Source organism: Triturus cristatus, chromosome 6, assembly GCF_964204655.1.
Source record: "Triturus cristatus chromosome 6, aTriCri1.1, whole genome shotgun sequence".
NCBI lineage: Eukaryota > Metazoa > Chordata > Amphibia > Caudata > Salamandridae > Triturus > Triturus cristatus.
Window position 1 is genome coordinate 966,933,395 of NC_140589.1, and position 20,887 is coordinate 966,954,281.

The 20,887-nt window shown below is 44.9% G+C and overlaps 1 protein-coding gene across 9 annotated transcripts in view; it reads right to left on the minus strand.

The window, feature by feature from the left end:
* NCOA7 (nuclear receptor coactivator 7) overlaps positions 1-20,887 on the minus strand; it is an 830,008-nt gene that overhangs the window by 34,239 nt on the left and 774,882 nt on the right. For all 9 annotated transcript variants that reach the window (XM_085611678.1, XM_085611685.1, XM_085611679.1 and 6 more), the window contains 4 exons: positions 12,222-12,347; positions 8,800-8,952; positions 5,084-5,179; positions 4,873-4,946 (listed from right to left, as the gene is read on the minus strand). In XM_085611678.1, coding sequence (XP_085467804.1) covers positions 4,873-4,946; positions 5,084-5,179; positions 8,800-8,952; positions 12,222-12,347 — 449 coding nt within the window. The remainder of the gene's footprint in view (positions 1-4,872; positions 4,947-5,083; positions 5,180-8,799; positions 8,953-12,221; positions 12,348-20,887) is intronic.

A 20,887-nucleotide genomic window follows, 5' to 3' on the forward strand; every position in this document is an offset into this window, starting at 1 on the left:
GTCTGCATCTGCACAGACTTGCCCTTCTTCACCCCAGTGAACCCAATGAAGAGGTGATTGTTCAACCGGTGGTTTTTGGGTGCGAACAATGTAGGAGAGATCTCTTTCTGAGTCCAGATGATAAAGTATTTCTTCATCTTTAGAAGGATGATACATAAAAAAAATTAGGCAATGTGATGTTCTAGCCAGCATGAAAGAGGGTGACTACCTTTGGATGGAAAGAAGCGAAGGACCAGTTTGTCCTGGAAAAAAAGTATTGCATGGAAGGTGAACAGAAAGAACCTAAAGTTCGCTGACCCTCCTGGCCGATGTGACAGCCACCAACAGAACTGTTCTGATTGTCGAGAGCAGCAGAGAGCAGCTGTGCAGAGGATTGAAGAGAGATCACATAAGGCATGTAAGGACCAGATGAGGGCCCATTAGGGCATCACGAATGGGGTAGGAGGGAACAAATGTTGTAGTGTAAACATTCCAAAAAAGTGTCACTTGAACAGGGAGGCTTGATCAAGCAGCCGCAGGAAAGCCAAAATAGACTACAGGTAACCCATAACAGTGCCCAGGGCAAGGACTTGCCGGGCTAATGATAAAACAACCAGCAATACCTCTGCTAGAGGAGCGAAAAGGGGGACTAATCCACATACCTATCCCAACTGCAGGCATATAACGTCTCGCCAAGATATCACAGACCTCAGGTGGAAGATCAAAACCCTCAACTGCTGCCACTCAATCACCAGGCACTAAGTTGGAAAGTGCACAGGTTCAGATGTAGGACCCTGCCCTGTTGCTGTGACAGAAGATCCTCCTGAAAGGGGCAGCCTGATCGGAGGACAGATGTCCATGCTCAGGAGTTCGGGATACCATTCTCTACATGCTCAGTCCAGATGACTTGGGCCCAGGCTTTTCTGATCTTCTTGAGAACTCTAGTCAGGATTTATAAGGTGGAAAAGTGTACAGGAGTCGCACTTTCCACTTGAGTTAGAAAGCGACTCAGAACGAGAGATGCTTTCGAAACTCCAGCACGCATAAGAGAGGACATTGCGTGTTCTCGATGGTGGCGAACAGAGTGAACCATGGTTTTCCCCATTCTTGGAAGAGATCTTGCGCCACCTCCAGATATAATTGCCTTTCATGGTCTGCAAGGAATCGATGACTGAGTTTGTCCGCCATTCCCTTCAAGGATCTAATACCACATGGAGGCGGTGTTGTTTGTAAACATGTGAATCAGCCTTCCTTTGATGGAGGGAAGGAAGGCTTCCAACGCCAAGTGGATAGCCCTCAGTTTCAGAAGATTGATGCTGAGCTGAGCTTCAGCCAGACACCAAAGTCCTCCGATCTTCACCTGCCCAAAGTGGCAGTCCCAACCTAGAAATGATGCATTGGTCACCACTGTCGATTCTGGATAGGGGCGAGACCTTGACCCAATCACAGTCCGTTAGCCACTACTGCAGATTTTTCACAGTCTCCTTTGGAATCTTGACCAGGTTGGAAAGATTATCCTGATGCTGTGCCCACTGGGACTTCAGATCCCACTGCAGTGCCCTCATAAGCCATTGAGCGTGCTTCACCAGCAGGATGCAGGAGGCCAACAGATCAAGCAGCCTTAGGAGACAGCCTCACCAAAATCCAGGACTGCGTGGAACTGCACTCTATGCAGAATGGCTCAGATGTAAGGGAGTGGCGGAGAAGGAGGCAGGTGTGACTTTGGCATGTTGATAGTGAACCTCAGAGATTGCAAAAGTTGAGCCGTAATCTGGAGGTGGCAAGTAACTGCCTGTGGCGAGGAAGCCTTCAGTAGTCAGTCATCATGGTAAAAGAAGACTGGAACCCCTGCCCTCTGAAGATGTGCTGCAACCACTGCCATCACTTTCATGAACACCCAGGGGTCACTGATAAGGCCAAAGGGGAGTGCAGAGAACTGGAAATGCTCTTGGCCCACTGAAACTGCAGGTAATGTCTGAGGGCCTGCAAAACGGGAATTTTGAAATATGCATCTTACAAGTCCAATGTTACCACCCAGTCTCAAGGATCGAGGGCAGACAGAGCCTGAGCTAATGTGAGCATCTTTAACTTCTCTTTCCACAGAAAAAGTTTTGAGATCTAGTATAGTGAGGAACTACTATGGGACAGAAGCCTCTGCCCTTTTTCGGCCGCATCTCTGGTGCTGGCGCCCTCTTGGTAGCTCCATTAGCAAACCGAGCCTCCACTTCCTGATGGAGCAAGGAGAGATGCTCTTCTGACAGCTGTTCTGGGAATGGTGGCAAGGGTGGGGTACTTTCCATGAATGGAAGAGATGATGGTGCTCCATTGGGGCAGGCGGTGCCAGACTTTGCTGCCAACGGGATGACTATGATGTGGAGGGCTCATTAAAGTGGCATGGAGGCTGCAGCAGCCAGAGAGGTGGGGGCTCGAAAGCATGCTGGGTAGGACTCCTGCATCCTTTCTGGGATCCTCGACCCCGCCATTAAAAGGTTGGGTAGTCTGCTGGGGGGTAAGGCTGATATTGCAGGAACCCGTAGGAGCCCAGACACGGCTGTGTAAGGGGTGAAAGGACTGCTACTGTGTGCAGGAAGACAGAGAGAGGTCCAGGGACCTAGTGGTCACTTGGCTTTCCCGAAACCACTCCCGTTCTGTATCAGCTATGTCATCCAGCAAGGAGAGCAATCAAATGGAATGTTAATGAAGGACGCTTGAACTTCCCCTGAAAATCCAGTGGACCGTAACCAAGCATGGCAGTGCTTGCCACCGGAGGGCAAAGCATAACTGGAGAGAGAGGGGAGGTGTCTACGCCACTAGCGTAACCCAGCTCTTCATGCCACTTGTTTTAGCCAAGGTCCTCCTGAAAGCGGACAATCCGCTTTCCTCATCTCCTCCTGCGGGAATAAAGGGCTTGTGTAAAGGCAGCAAGTCCAGGGGTTGGGCAGGCCTGGATTCTGGGGTCAATATTAAGCAGCATCGACTGAGTTGGAGATGGGTATTGGGTCTTCATTCAGCAGCGCCAGAGGCATCGGGATCGGCCCCGGAGGGAGTGGGGCTGTGGATGGTATAGACACCTGTGGTGGCATCAGGCCTGATCTGGGCTCAGATCCAGAGGGTCCAGCTAGCATCTGGGGAAAACCTGCTGGCAGTAACCAAGCCAAGGTGCCTCATAGCTCATTGGGGCCCGTATGGGTGGCAAATCGAGCCTGTGAAACGAGCATGGCGTAATCTAACTCCTTTAACTGGGCTGGCATCCCTTTGGCAAGTGCAGAGCGGGCCTCGATGCTGGCTCTACAGGTGGAGCGCGGGAGTGGGGCCTCGAAGCACATTTGGTCGAAGAAGCTGAAGAACACATCTTGTGCTTTTTGAAGTTACCCAACTTGGAGAAGTTAGTCTTAGAGGAGGAAGATGACTGTCCGCAGGACCGGCCCAGAGATGGACCTTGGGAAGAGGACTGAGAATGGCATGGGGCCTTTTTCTGCCACGCCGCCAGAAGCTTAATTGCCCGCTTGCGAATTGCTTTGGGGTGCATGGACTTGCACTCAATGGAGGACTTAGGGTCTTGCCCTGAACCCAGGCACCAGAGACACAGCAAGTGAGCATCAGACAATGACATCAACCAGTGACATTCTCCACAAGGCTTAAACTCTGTAGGTTTGACAGGGAACAGGTCGCTAGCACCTGGAAGTAATTGCTCAAAAATAGTCGACAAAAGCTCAAAAAAGTAGAGTCAAAAAGATAACAGAGGTAGCCTTCCAGATCTGCGCTGGTAGTGCAGAAAGAAAAACTGATGTCAGCGCACCAGTGTGGTGCTTATGTGGGCACCACAACATCACTTCCGAAGCTTAGGGCATTGACGTGGAGCCGACCGATGTCACCTACTGCCATGCAAAGATACTGCCCAAGATTTTCAGAATCCAGTCTGACGGCTGGGAAATATTCTAAGGTGAGAAATTTACATTTCTAGTCTCCATCAAAAGCACGGCAATCATCTGGAAATTTTTGAGAATGTGGTTTTAATGGTATTCAATATTTTCATCCACCCAAAAAGACGTGACTTTTGAGTCATTTTAGAGTATATTTAACCAGTTTGTAGTGTAGCTCAAGGAACAGTAAACAGAGGATTGCTTTTCTCATATCCCTAATCTGGTTGACTTTGATTTGCCTATGCAAGTATGCTTTTCTTACTGTGTTGCTTAGTGATTCCACAAAACCTACATTTACGTTCTGTTAGGGTTGCCTTTTCATGGAGGCCAATCTACTAAAAGTGAGCCAAGGCAGCACCCACCGAAAGTGATATACCACCTGTTTGAGCACTACAACAACTCAATCACAGCTACCCTTTTTATTTTAGTATTTCAGAAAAAGAACCTATTAATGCAGGTTTCTAGAAACAGCCCTTTGCCAAATAACCCACTGATCAACAGTTAACTGAATTAGTCAATCAGCATATCCTCAGCACGTTTTAATTTGTAATGGTGGAGAGTGGGCACATCAATACAGTGAAGTGACCAGTAGATGTTTTAAATGAGAGAGTGACACATTCAGGGCTATTAGCAAGGGTAAATTGCATAATTGGATTAAAGTGTTATATCCTTTGCAATATGTTTGAACCTTTAAGGAAATGTTGACATATTCTGGGAGGATGGAATGATGCACAGTTGTATTAAAATAGTGCTGGCCTAATCTCAAGTTCATGCATATGTATCCTGTTTACAACCCTCTCCTTTAATACATCCAATGTGAAGAACATACCCATTGCAACCCTAGGGCCACTTCCTGAATATTGCTGCATTAGAAAATGATCATGGGATTGTGAAACTGACTCAACGTATAGGACTTAAGAATTAAAGTGAAGCTAAACCATTTAGATGTACAGGTTGCTTGAAGACTCACCTTCCTCCACCTAGCTCTAGAGAGCCCAGATCTCCATTGATGAAATAGGAATTGTCTCCAGCCCACTTAAACACCTGTGAAAACAAGACAGACAATGTTACATCACAGTTGTAAGATCAGAAAAAACACAGGTTTGGAAACCTTTTTGAAACAAAGTACTGCACCGAGCACAAACAAGAAGTAGAAACTAAGAGCAGATTCGTACACTTACCTTGAAATCAGGACTGAATGTGTAAAGAAAAGTTTCTCCTGTTCCATAGTAGTGGTCGCTGAACTTAAAAGGATGAGTTGCATATGCTCCGAAAACCTGTTAGCGTGCGGGGAGTAAAACAATATTAGGTCACATGAAAACAGAAAAACATGAAAGAAACAGTAATGCATTTGTGTTCTCAATCATTCTATTTTGAGGATATTACTTAGGTACACAGAACATTCTATAAAGAAACCATCTATTTAGACAATTTAATATAGAAAAGAGCCTCTAATAAACATTTTAGACTGATATATATATATATATACTTGTTTTCGTTATTGCAAATTGATCAAACGGAACACTGGTTTAAAAAGGGTAAAGTAATCTTAAGTATTAGGGTCATGGTTACTGTTCGAGTTAAGGCCCACGGTTGAAAATAAAGTTTGAATTAGAGATGCAGTTATAATAACAAAAGGTTATTTTTTGTGAGGAATTAAGTGTTAGGGTTAGTGTGGAAGAGATTTGGAGAAATGCTGTTCCTCAATAAGAGAATTGTTTAAAATGTTTTGTTCTCCCAGTCCACGTGAAAAATGTCAGTAATTGTGTTACTCACAGACTGTCTTCTGTAAATAAATTGCCTCGATATGTTGTTCTCCAAAATCACAGAGATCTACAATACGGGTCTACTTTGCACAGGTTGTATGACGTTACAACGCATTCCATTGCAACGCATGCCTTTTCCACGCATGCGTTACAACGCGAATGCCATTACCGCGCATATCCTTTACCACGAAAATGCCTTTACCACGCATATCTTGACTACGATTTTCACTGTAAAGCTATGCATGATAATGGCATTTTCATGGTAAAGATTTTCTCCGATCCCTGCCCCAATTCTTTACATGTTCCCTTGCGCCCTCCTTTTTTATAATACCCCTTCCCTGTACCCCTGTGCGACCCTCCGCCCCATTCCTTCTATGAATTACCCCTGCCCGTAACATTGAAAATCTTGCCCGCGCGATTCCCCCACCCACAAACCCTTCTATCAAATACCCCTCCACTGAACCCTAAATATTTACCCCTGCGCGACACCACCCCCTCATTCCTTTATTTTTAAAAAAAAATAAGATCCTCCTTACCTCTACAAGCTCTCTCCACTCCATGCACTTTCGATTTGCATTCCACGTCGTAAAGAGGAAGCGGAAGTGTCTTTCCGTTTCCTCTAACGACGCCGATTGCCTCCACATCTTTTTTCTTCCGAATCCGAAAACAATGGAAACAGGTGAGTTTTTTCAGGGGGGGCGGGGGGGGGGTGTAGGAAGAGACCCCCCAAGCCCCGTTTTTTAATTTTACCTTTAACACGCATGCCTTTACTACGTATCTCGTAGTAAAGGAATGCGTTGTAAAGGCTATTAGTGGTAACCACGCATGCGTTGCAAAGCATGCATGGTTAAGTGTATGCGTGGAAACAGCCGCGTTGTAGTGGCTGTTTCCCCTTTGCACACTGTCGTAAATACGCAAACAAGGAACTGCAATGGAAGTCCTTATTTAATGTTTATAAGTTTATGACAGAAAATCGTAGGTAAACGGGGAACAAGCTACGGATCAAACATCATGTTTAAATGGAACTTTGGATAAACATTTTCAGGCGATTTGCCATTTCATAAAAGAAGCATGGCTGCTGAGCAGAATTTGTGTTATTTGTTTGACTGAGCTACAGTTGTTTTTAGGTCGAGCTTAAGACAGCGCATGAGCTGTCAGCAAGACCGGATGTATCCTATTCTATGACTTGAGGCACACCCTGCGATTCTTATTGGCTGTTGTCTGTGTCAATCAGAAATGCAGCTTTCTTATTTCTGCATTTCAGTAACAGTCCCTCCTTTGTGTGCTTAGCTCTGCTTCTGGCGATTTAACTCAGAGAGCATTTTGTTTGGCCAGTGCCCAGTCATGCCCCGTGGTTTTTTGTTTCACTGCTACTTTCTGCTCTCTCCTTGCAGCAGGCAGTTAACTTAATCTTCCGGTGAAGTTCACAACACCACCTTCAGCCCTTTGCAGCTAGTTATTTGCAGTGTGTGTTATTGTTGTCCAATTGAGCCACTCCTGCCCCTTCCTGCTTGTATGGCGCTGCCCATAACATATCCATGGAGCCTCCGGCAGTAAAACCCCACCACCCGCTGCTTCTTGTAACGCACCTGAGCATCGCCTCAACTTTTACTCTGTTCACCCCCTATGTGCAGTGTAAGGTGGTGCAAGCCAGACCGGCCGAAGTCGCCCCCGCTCCCATAGCACTGTTTACCCTAACGTATGCCAGCTCATGGGAAGGGTGGGCTTCCTCTGCATTTATAGTACTGACAAAGTAATATTTTAACAATTGAAAGAGTGTTACTGTGGAAGCCTCTCGAGAGGTTAGTCTTTCAACTCTTCCTACCTGTTCCATCATGGCGGCCATCTGATAGGACTGTTTGTTCTTTTTTTCCATGCCCTTCCCCTCTGCGATTCTGCATCACGTGCATTGCAGGTTTGCTGTTCTCTGCTGCGTGATACGCCACACCACCCGCACCCCTGTGTTGTTTCCAAATCCACCCATGCCCCTATGTTGCTTTCTCACTCTGCCCCCGAGTTAGTTTCAATGCATTCAGCAGGTGGCAAAGCAGCATTCAGCAGGTGGCAAAGCACAGTATCAGGCAAAATAGTTCCCCGTGCATCACCTGGAATTAAATAACAGCTCATGCCCAAGTCATAATAAATAAACGCAGCTCTGCAGTGTTAAAAGTTTCCAATGCAGCCTAAGTGGAAGAGCTTACAGTGGTCTGTATTGAGTCGATATTTTGATCTCTTGGTGGGGGAAGTAATATGCGGTGGTACAATGCATTATTGTGTGCGCACAGGACAGCTCGTCATGGATAGCACTGTGCTAGTCCTATGCTTAAAAACATTACTGTAGAAATAGAAATGGACAAAGTCATTTGCCATCTCGGTGTGGATGGCACTGTGCTTATCATATGCTTAAGAACTTTGATAGAAAAGCAGACATTTGAAGTGAGCAAATTTAGAGTGTCACTGGTGTTGAGGGTGCTCTATACAGGAGCTGCTTTCCACCTAAACTTGATAACTACCTAGAGTTCTCTGCTTCTTTTAAGCATAATTTATGTGTCACCCTAACCAATTATATATATATATTTTCTATATTTCACAAGTTAATTGCATGTCATCATGCAGTTGTTGTTCAACGTGCCCTGTCATTTGGAAAGGTCTATGGAATACAGCAGAAACCCCAGGCACAAATTGTTACATGAACTCAACAAATTACCTGGTCTCCAAGGGGTAATCTATTCAATGATCTCCTGTTCCCATGGTCACAAGCATCACCTCTTGACTCCACTCTCACTCTAACACACTACTAGGTACATAATTACGACAAGACAGGCTACATACTTTTCGTTTCTCTATGAAAGATACATACTGACAAATTAAGATGCTGGCTTATTAAGAAAGCCTGCAAATGCGTTCAAATATTAGGGTCCATTGATTTTTCTTGCACCCATTCCAAGAGGTATTATTTTTTTACCCTGTGGTCTTAAAGCACATTTATAACTACTGGTTAAGACTTTGACAAACCCTTTGTCCTCATAAATCACTGATCAGTGCCAACTGAAATATTACCAAATATTTCTTTCAAACGGCCATATGCATGACAGATTTTTTGATAAACTTAATGAAAGATGGTAGAGTACCTGGTTGTCCATATCTTTGATGACCAAAAGGACTGGGCTGTCAATAGATGCCGTCTTCCTATACAGAGTTTTCAGGCTGGTACCATGCTCCAGTGTACTATAAACCAGTCGCCAGGGATACCCCTGAACTCGTGCTGGAAGGCGTTGTGCAAGCTAAAAGAGTCAATACATAAATGAAACATTAAGGTAAATAGGAGGAAATTGCTTATCAGCAAAAAGCAAGGATAGGGAGCAAGGCTTTGTTTTCATGCAAGAGCATGATGGTCCCAACTGTGGTACTGCCATAGCAGCAAAAAAGTGTTATAATGGCAAATCAAACAGTTGTGAACTGATGCTCTTTCAAAGGACTCTGTGGTACTTCGAAAACATTCTTATTTAATACCATCTCAAAATCAACGTATGTGCGCAGAACAATTTATTATAATAATAATAAAGGAGTTTGTAAAGCGCCTGGTTACACTAACTAGTGTGTCCCCGCGCTGCGGCCTAGTGGAGCAACCTAATGTGTGATAAGAGGCAGGGGGAGACCGAGAGAAAGAGCGCTTATGGCTGGAATAGCCAAGACTTCCGTTTTTTTCGGAACTTGCTTTCGGATAGTTCTGTCCGTAGTTCCAAGGGAAGTGCGTTCCACTGTTTAGCTGCCAGGTAGCGGAAGGATCGGCCCCCCCATTCTTATGCTTTTTATAACTGGGACTTGAACCAGCCCCGGGCCCCAGGAACGCAGGGCCCTGGTAGGCGTATGAAGGTAATTCGGACCCTTTCTCGTCAGGATTCGATGACTGATGCATAAGGTCTTAAATAGGATTCTTTCCTTAACTGGGAGCCAATGTAGAGTGGATCGAGCATTTTTGGACGTGGCTCTCCTAGGGAGCATCAGGACTAGGCGGGCAGCCGCGTTCTGAATATATTGTAGTCTCTGAATGCTCTTGCTACTGGCACCCAAGTAGAGAGCATTCCCATAGTCCAAACGAGAGGTGACAAGTGCATGGACTAGGGTTTTCCTGGCAGATACTGGAAGCACGTCTAGGACCTTCCGGAGGCCTTTCATTATGCCGAAGCACTTACCAGCAACCGTCCTGGAGTGGATATACTTTAACCTAGCAATGCTGGAAGACATTCAATTGGTTTCAACTGTTGTTACTAGTAATATCAATGATCGATACCACAGTTGTACATGCCTAAGATAACAGTGTAAGAAATGTGTTCTGTTATGATAGTGTCCTATCACCCATGAGGGTATCCTGGCACTTTTGCAAGTATGTGAGCCTAGCTCTGAGAAGACTTCCTCGAAGAACCAGGTCTTCAGCTTCTTGCAGAACTCAAGAAGAGAGGAGGCTCTAATGTGGTGTAGGAGGTCCTTTCACACTTCGGTGCAATGTAGAAGAAGGCTCAATATCCTGGCCTACTTTTGTGCATGCGTGGGATGTTTGGCAGTGGGAGTCAGGCTGAGCGGAGGTACCCGAGGTGTTGGTGGAAATCTGTGCGACTATTCAGATAGTTTTGTGTAGTGTAGTGCTTTGTATGTGTGGGTGAGAAGCTTGAACTGAGCTTGCTTGTATATTAAGAGCCAGTGGAGTTCCCTCAGGTGAGGTGTGATGCGAGATAAGCGTGGGAGGTTGGCTGGCAGCTGTGATTTGGAGTGTCTGTAGTCTTTTGGTAAGTTGCTTCGTGATTTCTGCTTAGAGGGCATCCCTGTAGTCCTGTGGAACCTTGAGCCCATAACGAGCGAAGTTTTCTTGCATCTTCCGCTTGCCTTCCTCCCTGTACCCTGGAAAAAGTGTTCGGGCCAGAGCTATCAACGTGGGACCAGGGGAACTCCGAGTCTCTAAGTCAGCTCAACATCCTGTGAGTCTCGGAAAACAACTTAATTTCCCCATCCCTATAAACAATAAATGGGGACCTTGTGTAACGTAACGGGTACATATGTAAAGCGCTCTAATACCGTCAAGTTTGCGCTAAATAAAAAGCCAAAAGGCGCACAGAGCTAAAAACAATGCCTTAATATAAGGAATCTTACTCCATCATAACCTGGGCCAGTAGGGTTTGCACCAGTATTGCCTTGCCTCTCAGTTCACTACAGGTTCATGTTTACAAATTATCACTTGTAATAAAGTACTTCAGTGCAGTTCTGTAATGTGACGTATTAATGTCAAAGAATCCACATGTTCAAGAAATAAATTTTTGAATTTTAAAGAGACTTTATCATATGTTACGTGGTGTTTTAGGTCTATGATTTACATGGCAAGCTAATTTGGGGCTCAGCTCATGCACGGGCTTCTAAGATCCGAGCTAGACCCTTGGCTTGGCTCTCCCAGTCAATTTGTTGGCTCGCCCTCCTCTAGTCTTGGACTGTGAAGTGACAACCAGCTCTGCAGAGTATCGGTGACAACTGCATCCTTTGTACACAGGTGCGCAACACCCATTGGGCTCACTGGGCTTCAGCCCCTCCTCTCGTCATGTGAGTCAGCCCGGGCTGAGACAGCTTCGCGGGGTGGCGAACGTCTAATTGCAGCCACACCCAAATACTTCACAGGTCTTTAACCCCATGGGTGTTCAGGACGGCTCCCGGCTGTCATGAGTCACGGTAGTCGTGTGCTCATGACGGCCGGGAGCCGTCCGACCGCTGCCAATCCGCCCACGCGGGGCTAATTCCCCGCCTGTGCGGGCGAATTAATTAGTGGGCGGAGTTCGGATGGCTCCCGGCCGTCATGAGCACACGCCCACCGTGATTTATGACGGCCGGGAGCCGTCCTGGGTACCTGAGCGCCACGCCCAGCCCCGCCCCCCCCAGCAGAATTTGCCGCGCGGCGAAGGAAAAGACCATTTACTTGTTAACGTGCCTAACAAAAAAAACAACAAAAAAAATGAATGTGTCCTCATGTAACGTAACCGGTGCTATGTAAAGTGCTCTGATACCCGATTGGATTCGGGTCAAGTTCGCGCTATATAAAACTGCTAAAAATAAAAAATGAGGCTTTTGTTGTGTTTTCACCCCTTCTTTGAGCCACTCTGCCTATGGCTGGAAGAATTAGCCACCCTGAAATCTTTTCCAGCCCCCCCACCCCCCCCCCGAAATTTGGCCCTAGTTGCCCGCCTGCTTGTACCCATCAAAAGAAGCGGCAATAAAACAAGGCTTTAGCCACATACAGAAGGTGCACCACGAGCACAGCTTACACCCAATAATAATGCTCCCTTTATAAGGCAATCTCCCCCACCAACATTTCCCCTTAACAGTTCTGGTCATAATTTATCAACCGCAGAAGGACCCCCCCCTCTATTAAAACGTGCATCTTCCTACTCCATTCAGATCCTAATGCAGTAGGTTAATATTTACCCCCGACCTATTTTAACAAAGAGGGTTTGTTTCCAGTACTTCATCAGGTTCACTCAAGAAAGCCTTACAATGTCTACCACCAACGCACCTTTTCAACGTGAACATCTTCCAAGAGCGCACTATTATGCTTCAGATCAGGCAAGAATTCTTCTGTGTCCTCTTCGCCCACGCTGCATACACTTTTCCGCCGCTTCGCCTCTTCAACTGTGATGATCTAGGGCACAAAAAAACGTCCAGAATTGAGCAAGCACTACAATAACCTTCCCGTTAAAATTATCTTCCAGGTAAGGTAAGTAAGCAGAGTAAGGTGCTGTGCTACTAATCCAACTCTGGATCTAAAAGACATATTTGCACAAAAATACACTGTAGTACTTCATATGCACCGAAAAATATCCAAATTATTAAACCAGGTAGAGCAAAGGTGAAGACTTGAGATACGCATGCCTTTCGGTCTGGCAAAAAAAAAACAAACATACATTTATGTTATTCCACCAGTTATCACGTGGCTGTCTACTGATTTAGGCATGAGTTTTTTTTAACTTAGTAATTGAAGTACTATACACTTAATACTGATGTGTGGAAAAAGGATGTGTATGTTGTTGTTGGCCCCTGGGAAGCTCTGTGAGGAGGCCTTCTTCAGGCAAGTGTTGCCTCTTTTGATAGGAATAATTAAATATTCTTGAGTCGCACTGTATCATCTCTAGACACGGCCAACTGCAGAAAAATCACCTTTACCGTGGACTTAGCAATATGCCCTATATTTATACACTGTATATTCCTGCCTTATGTTTTTGCTTCGTTCCGAAAACGTATTTGCTTGCAGATTTTCAGACTGTTTACACAGAAGCATCACCACACTAGGCTACCAAATGTGGAACTTAACAGTGTACTTTGTTTTTAACGAAGCGGTTTAGGGTTTATTTTCACTTCTATTTTTTTTTAACCAAGCTATATATGTATCTCCTTGTCTGGTGCACAAATATATGCTGTTTTCTGCTCAAGACACTTGGTTTGCAGATAGTTATAAAAATTTGCAACGCAAGATCATGTAGGGTAAAAATACATTCACATTATCACATTTTTAAGAGAAAAAAACCCGAGAAGTTTGAAAATGACCAAATAATTGCAACTGCAGAGACATTTGAGCCTAGATTTTACATGCCTTCAAGGACCGTGCTTAGTGCATCTCCTCTCAGCTAGGTCTACATAACAAAAAGGGAATATATATATAAATATATATATATTATCTACTGGCGGTTGCCAGTAGATAGTTATAGTTAGGACCGTGTTTCCATAGGAAATCTCTAAATTCTATTTTGAATAACTTTGGCGCCGGTTGACGAATCTTCGCGAAATTTTCTAAACTAATGGGGCGCTCCGCTCAGCTCCTACCCTGAAAGTCTCGGGGGGATTCGTCAAGCGGGGGCCGAGAAAAAAGGGGGGTCCCAAAACGCGTTTTCCCCATGCATTTTCCCATAGGACCTTTAGTCGGAGGTACAGCCCGAACGGCTGAACAGAATTACTTGAAATTTGGCAGAGAGGTAGTCCTCAGGTCAGGGATGTGCCTTTTGCATATATGGAGTCAATCTGTTCATTAGTTCCTGTGAAAATTGCATTTAAAAGCACATACATATCTATAGCCGCGCACCCTAACGTGCGCGAGCGTAATTCTGATTGGTTGTTACGTGTCAGTCAACGTTCGAATCGGTCAAAATCAGGAAGTGTCGGCCGCCATTTTGTTTGTTTTCAGTGCGAGAGTGGAAAAGGAAGGTGGCGAATGTGAAAAGGGGGCAGGGTAGAGAGTTCCTGACCTCCTAGCCTTTGTCAGGGGGTCCACGAAGGACCCCGAAGGCAGAAAAAAACATTCAAAAACTTTTTTTTTTTTATTTATTTTTTTTTTATAATCGCGGGGGTGAGCACACGGTGAAAAACCATAACAAAAAAACAAAAACAAAAACAAAAACTAATATGTAGTTTATAGAGAAATAAATATATAAAAAAAATAATAATACATAAATAACTTAGCATTTAAAAAAACATACAATTTCACTGAAAAAACCATAGGTTTCACACACGTTATAGTTAGGAATTAGCATTTGAAAAACCTTGCAAATTCACTTAAAAAACCATAACTATAACTCGCGCAACCGCCACTCTATCACAAGGATGATGTCATCAGTGATGTCAAGAGTGATGTCACTGACCATGTCATGAGTGATGTAATATGTGACGTCATCAGCGCGCGAGTTATAGTTATCTGAAGTAACTATAACGGGGGAATTTCATTGGTTTTCTACGAGTGAAATATCCACCTAACTATAACGTGTGAAACCTATGGTTTTTTAAGTGAATATCTATATATATTACCTACTGGCGGTCGCCAGTAGGTAGTTATAGTTAGGACCACGTTTCCATAGGAAATCCGCAACATTCTATTTTGAATAACTTTGGCGCCGGTCGACGAATCCTCGCGAATTTTTCGAAATAGGTGGGGCGCTACGCTCCGCTCCTACCCTGAAAGTCTCAGGGGGATTCGTCAAGCGGGGGCTGAGATAAAAGGGGGGTCCCAAAATGCGTTTTTCCCATGCATTTTTCCATAGGACCTTTAGACAGGGCTACAGCCCGAACGGCTGAACAGAATTACTAGAAATTTGGCAGAGAGGTAGTCCTCAGGTCAAGGAAGTGCCTTTTGTAGGTTTGGTGTAAATCTGTTCAGTAGATTCTGAGAAAATAGCCTTTAAATCAATATATATATCTGAGCCAGCTTACGGTACGCTTACGGTGGCGTGCGCGAGCGCGATTCTGATTGGCTCTTAGATCTTAGTAAACATTCGAATCGGCCGAAACCAGGAAGCGGCGGCCTTCATTTTCTCTCTCGCACTGAGAGTGATGTTTAAAATATAAAGCACAAAAACATGTAAAGGGGCTGTTTAGACAGCTCCCACACACATAGCCATGTTGAGGGAGTCCCCAAAGATCCCCCAAGGCCAAAAACGGAATTTTTATTTTTTCGGTAATTTCGCCGATTACGCTTACCGTACGCGTACGGTAAAAAATTATATTAAAAAAAAATTTATCCACACTCTCCCCACCCCGTGTGCAATTGGTACCCGAAGGGCACCAATTGCGCATGGCTTATTAGAGATGAGATAAACTAAAATTTAAAAAAATAAAATAAAAAAAAAAAATCATCCACACTCTCTCCACCCCGTGTGCAAATGGTGCCCGAAGGGCACCATTTGTGCATGGCTTATAACATATACGAAAAATTAAAATATTACCTTTCAAAACGAAGTGCATCATATATCCTCCATGTGCGCACGGTGCGCGAAGCGCATCGTGCGTACATGGCCCATCTAGCGTAACGTGGGCACGCGGTGCGCATAGCGCACCGCGTGCCCACCGTGCGTGCACGGCACTAACTGCGTAAAGTGGGCGCACGGTGCGCGAAGCGCACCGTGCGTGCACGGAACGAACTGCGGTAAGTGGGCGCGCACGCCATGAATGGCGTAAAGTAACTTAGCATTTAAAAAACCGTACAAATTCACTGAAAAAACCATAGGTTTCACACACGTTATAGTTAGGAATTAGCATTTAAAAAACCTTGCAAATTCACTGAAAAAACCATAGGTTTCACACATGTTATAGTTAGCGGAAATTTTACTGATAAAAAACCAAATGAAATTCCCCCGTTATAGTTAGTGCAGGCAACTATAACTCACGCGACCGCAATCTTCTGCTGATGACATATGTGTCTTTATGAAAAAAAAATATTTGTAATATATGTATAGCTAAAAATGTATGGAAGAAGACATGGGCAAATAAGTGTCTAAATACAGTATTAGCATCAGCAGAGGATTGCGGTCGCGTGAGTTATAGTTGCCTGCACTAACTATAACGGGGGAATTTCATTGGTTTTTTATCAGTAAAATTTCCGCTAACTATAACATGTGTGAAACCTATGGTTTTTTCAGTGAATATATATATATATATATATATATATATATATATATATATATATATATATATATATATATATATATATATATATATATATATTATCTACTGGCGGTTGCCAGTAGATAGTTATAGTTAGGACCATGTTTCCATAGGAAATCCGCAACATTCTGTTTGGAATAACTTTGGCGCCGGTCGACGAATCCTCGCGAAATTTTCAAAACTAATGGGGCGCTACGCTCCTACCCTGAAAGTCTCGGGGGGATTCGTCAAGCGGGGGCTGAGAAAAAAGGGGGGTCCCAAAACGCGTTTTCCCCATGCATTTTTCCATAGGACCTTTAGACACAGCTACAGCCCGAACGGCTGAACAGAATTACTTGAAATTTGGCAGAGAAGTAGCCATAAGGTCAAGGAAGTGCCTTTTGTAGGTCTGGTGTAAATCTGTTCAGTAGGTCCTGAGAAAATAGCATTTAAATCAATATATATATCTGTAAGCGCGCTCCGTGCGCTTACGGTAAGCTTACCGTACGCGTACGGTGCCGTGCGCGAGCGCGTTTCTGATTGGTTGTTAGATCAAAGTAAACATTCGAATCGGTCGAAACCAGGAAGTATCGCCCGCCATTTTCTGTCTCTCGCACTGAGAAAAAAAGGTTGACAACACGAAAAGGGGGCCATGAAGAGAGTTGCAGACCCCCTAGCGTTCGTCAGGGGGTTCACGAAGGACCAAAAAGTATGAAAAATGAATTTAATTTTTAAAAAAAATCGCGGGGTGCGTGTACGGTAAGCTTACCGTACGCGTACGGTAAAAAAAAAAAAAAAAGAATTAACAATCACATTTAATATATAAATCTAAGGACCCCCAAGAGAGAAAAAAACAATTGATATTGATCGCGCAAAAATTAAAAATAAATACATAACTTAGCATTTAAAAAAACGTACAAATTCACTGAAAAAACCATAGGTTTCACACACGTTATAGTTAGGAATTAGCATTTAAAAAACCTTGCAAATTCACTGAAAAAACCATAGGTTTCACACATGTTTTAGTTAGCTGTACATTTTACTCGTAAAAAACCAATGAAATTCCACGTTATAGTTAGATCAGGTAACTATAACTTGCGCTCCCGCAATCCACTGCTGATGACGTCACATAATACATCACTCATGACATGGTCAGTGGCATCACTCATGACATTACTGATGACATCATCCTTGTGATAGAGTGGCGGTCGCGCGAGTTATAGTTACCTGATCTAACTAGAACGTGGAATTTCATTGGTTTTTTACGAGTAAAATGTACAGCTAACTATAACATGTGTGAAACCTATGGTTTTTTCAGTGAATATATATATATATATATATATATATATATATATATATATATATATATAAATAATCTACTGGCGGTTGCCAGTAGATAGTTATAGTTAGGACCTAGTTTCCATAGGAAAAGCGTTTTTTGTTTTCCCAATAACTTTGGCGCCGGATAACGAATCTTTGCGAAATTTTCAAAACTCGTGGGGCACTCCGGCCAGCTCCTGTCTTGAAAGTTTCGGGATGATTCGGCAAGAGATACGGAATATATATTACCTACTGGCGGTCGCCAGTAGGTAGTTATAGTTAGGACCCTGTTTCCATAGGAAAACCGCAACATTCTATTTGGAATAACTTTGGCGCCGGTCGACGAATCCTCGCGAAATTTTCAAAACTAATGGGGCGCTACGCTCCGCTCCTACCCTGAAAGTCTCGGGGGGATTCGTCAAGCGGGGGCTGAGATAAAAGGGGGTCCCAAAACGCGTTTTTCACATGCATTTTTCCATAGGACCTTTAGACACAGAGTTCCTTGAAATTTGGCAGAGAAGTAGTCTACAGGTCAAGGAAGTGCCTTTTGTAGGTTTGGTGTAAATCTGTTCAGTAGATTCTGAGAAAATAGCCTTTAAATCAATATATATATCTGAGCCAGCTTACGGTGCGCTTACCGTACGCGCACGCCGCCGTGCGCGATTCTGATTGGCTTTTAGATCTTAGTAAACATTCGAATTGGTCGAAACCAGGAAGCGGCGGCCGCCATTTTCTCTCTCGCAGTCTGATAGGGGGTTAAAAAACAAAGGCCAAAAACATGTAAAGGGCCTGTTTAGACAGCTCCTAAGCACCCAGCCATGTTGAGGGAGTCCTCAAAGACCCCCCAAGCCCAAAAACGGAATTTAAATTTTTTCGATAATTTCGCCACTTACGCTTACCGTACGCGTACGGTAAAAATTATTAAAAAAATAATAATTATCCATACTCTCCCCACCCCGTGTGCAAATGGTGCCCCAAGGGCACCATTTGTGCATGGCATATAACAGATGTGAAAAAGTAAAATATTACCTTTCACAACGAAGCGCATCATATGTCCTCCATGTGCGCACGGTGCGCACATGGAGGACATGGAGAGGCTGCCAATTGCACTGACTGATGCTTCTTTCCACACCGTTTATTAAAGGCTGGTAAACCTTCTCTCTGACTCGTGTGCGGCTTACTGGGCTACCTGTGTTTGAATTGATGAGGCGGACGCCCATCCGCCAAGCCAGCACCACCCCATGATCCCCGGAGGGCCACGGAAGCAGATTCAACACTTCTAATGTGGAGCAGAGAGGTTGGATAGAGGAAGGAAGCCTAGGCCAGGGCCCATGTTAGGGCTTGATTTGCGGCAGTGATCAGCGCACCGGTTTTGAGGTGGAGAATACTGGCACTACAACTCCCATAAGAACTTACAACGCAAACAGGAAGCGTGATTTAAAAAGGGAGGAACTGCCAGCTGAGCGCAAACCTTTCCCGAAGCGCCTCTGATGAAGAGATGAACTCGAAACGCGTAAGGCGGAGGAGAGGCTGCCAATTGCACTGACTGATGCTTCTTTCCACACCGTTTATTAAAGGCTGGTAAACCTTCTCTCTGACTCGTGTGCGGCTTACTGGGCTACCTGTGTTTGAATTGATGAGGCGGACGCCCATCCACCAAGCCAGCACCACCCCATGATCCCCGGAGGGCCACGGAAGCAGATTCAACACTTCTAATGTGGAGCAGAGAGGTTGGATAGAGGAAGGAAGCCTAGGCCAGGGCCCATGTTAGGGCTTGATTTGCGGCAGTGATCAGCGCACCGTTATTGAGGTGGAGAATACTGGCACTACAACTCCCATAAGAACTTGCAACGCAAACAGGAAGCGTGATTTAAAAAGGGAGGAACTGCCAGCTGAGCGCGAACCTTTCCCGAAGCGCTTCTGATGAAGAGATGAACTCGAAACGCGTAAGGCGGAGGAGAGGCTGCCAATTGCACTGACTGATGCTTCTTTCCACACCGTTTATTAAAGGCTGGTAAACCTTCTCTCTGACTCGTGTGCGGCTTACTGGGCTACCTGTGTTTGAATTGATGAGGCGGACGCCCATCCGCCAAGCCAGCACCACCCCATGATCCCCGGAAGCAGATTCAACACTTCTAATGTGGAGCAGAGAGGTTGGATAGAGGAAGGAAGCCTAGGCCAGGGCCCATGTTAGGGCTTGATTTGCGGCAGTGATCAGCGCACCGTTATTGAGGTGGAGAATACTGGCACTACAACTCCCATAAGAACTTGCAACGCAAACAGGAAGCGTGATTTAAAAAGGGAGGAACTGCCAGCTGAGCGCGAACCTTTCCCGAAGCGCCTCTGATGAAGAGATGAACTCGAAACGCGTAAGGCGGAGGAGAGGCTGCCAATTGCACTGACTGATGCTTCTTTCCACACCGTTTATTAAAGGCTGGTAAACCTTCTCTCTGACTCGTGTGCGGCTTACTGGGCTACCTGTGTTTGAATATATATATATATATGCGACTCTACATTCTTTGTGGGATATGGTGAAATCAGGAGCCCGTTTGAAGAGGCTTGGTAGAGTTCAGAAACGGTTGTGTGCAACATGGTATCCTTGTAGTGGGATCTTATCCTGTGCAAGAGAAAAGACGCTGGTCGCCTTTAGCTGAATTAGTGAAATCTGCGGGATGCATGAGTAGAATTCAAAGTGAGAGTCAACCTTCTCTGCCTGCGAGATAATATAGTGGAACCAGTGCTTGATTTGTGCCGGTGCTTTCCGGTGCTTAGCACCGGCACTTATTTCTCAGCTCCGGGTCTACAGGCTGGTTGAGTCCACATGCACTATGAATAATAATTTTATTCGTTACGCGCCTGCGGGCTGCTCAGAGTAGGTGCCACTGACTGTTCAAGTCTCCTCCCCTCGCCCCCTCCATGAAGCGCTGATGTCGCACATTAATGCGGGAACCTAAAACATTTCAAATTGGTTGCAGCGGCTCTGCCGCCCACCTAAATATGAGCCACACACATTACGATTACCGCCAGAAATTGACGCAGCGTGGGTCCCTGCCTCGGCGTAGGTCACCAACACCGTCACACCCCATTCTGCAGTCATTCATGATTGGTAGCGCCGCTCGGCTAGCATAGTGCACTACCAATAACCGATTGCAAAACATATTAGTAGCCTGGCCCCGTCCCTCCTTGTCGAATCATCAAGTTTGTGCCCCGCATTGGACCAATGAGAAGTGTTTTCACCCGCGGCCCGCCCAGCATACTGCGCAGCTACCGCCTTAATCATTATCCAAAGTCAGAGGCAATCAGTGTGTCTTGCAGCAGGCCTCATCAGTCGCAGATTAATTAAAATGAAAAAGGCCGTCCCGCAGTGCCAGTAAGTAATGCCTTTTAGCAGCGTTATATTTGTCTGCAATGTTATCTTTGAAATGTATTATTATGCTAAATAATATTTTATAGAGT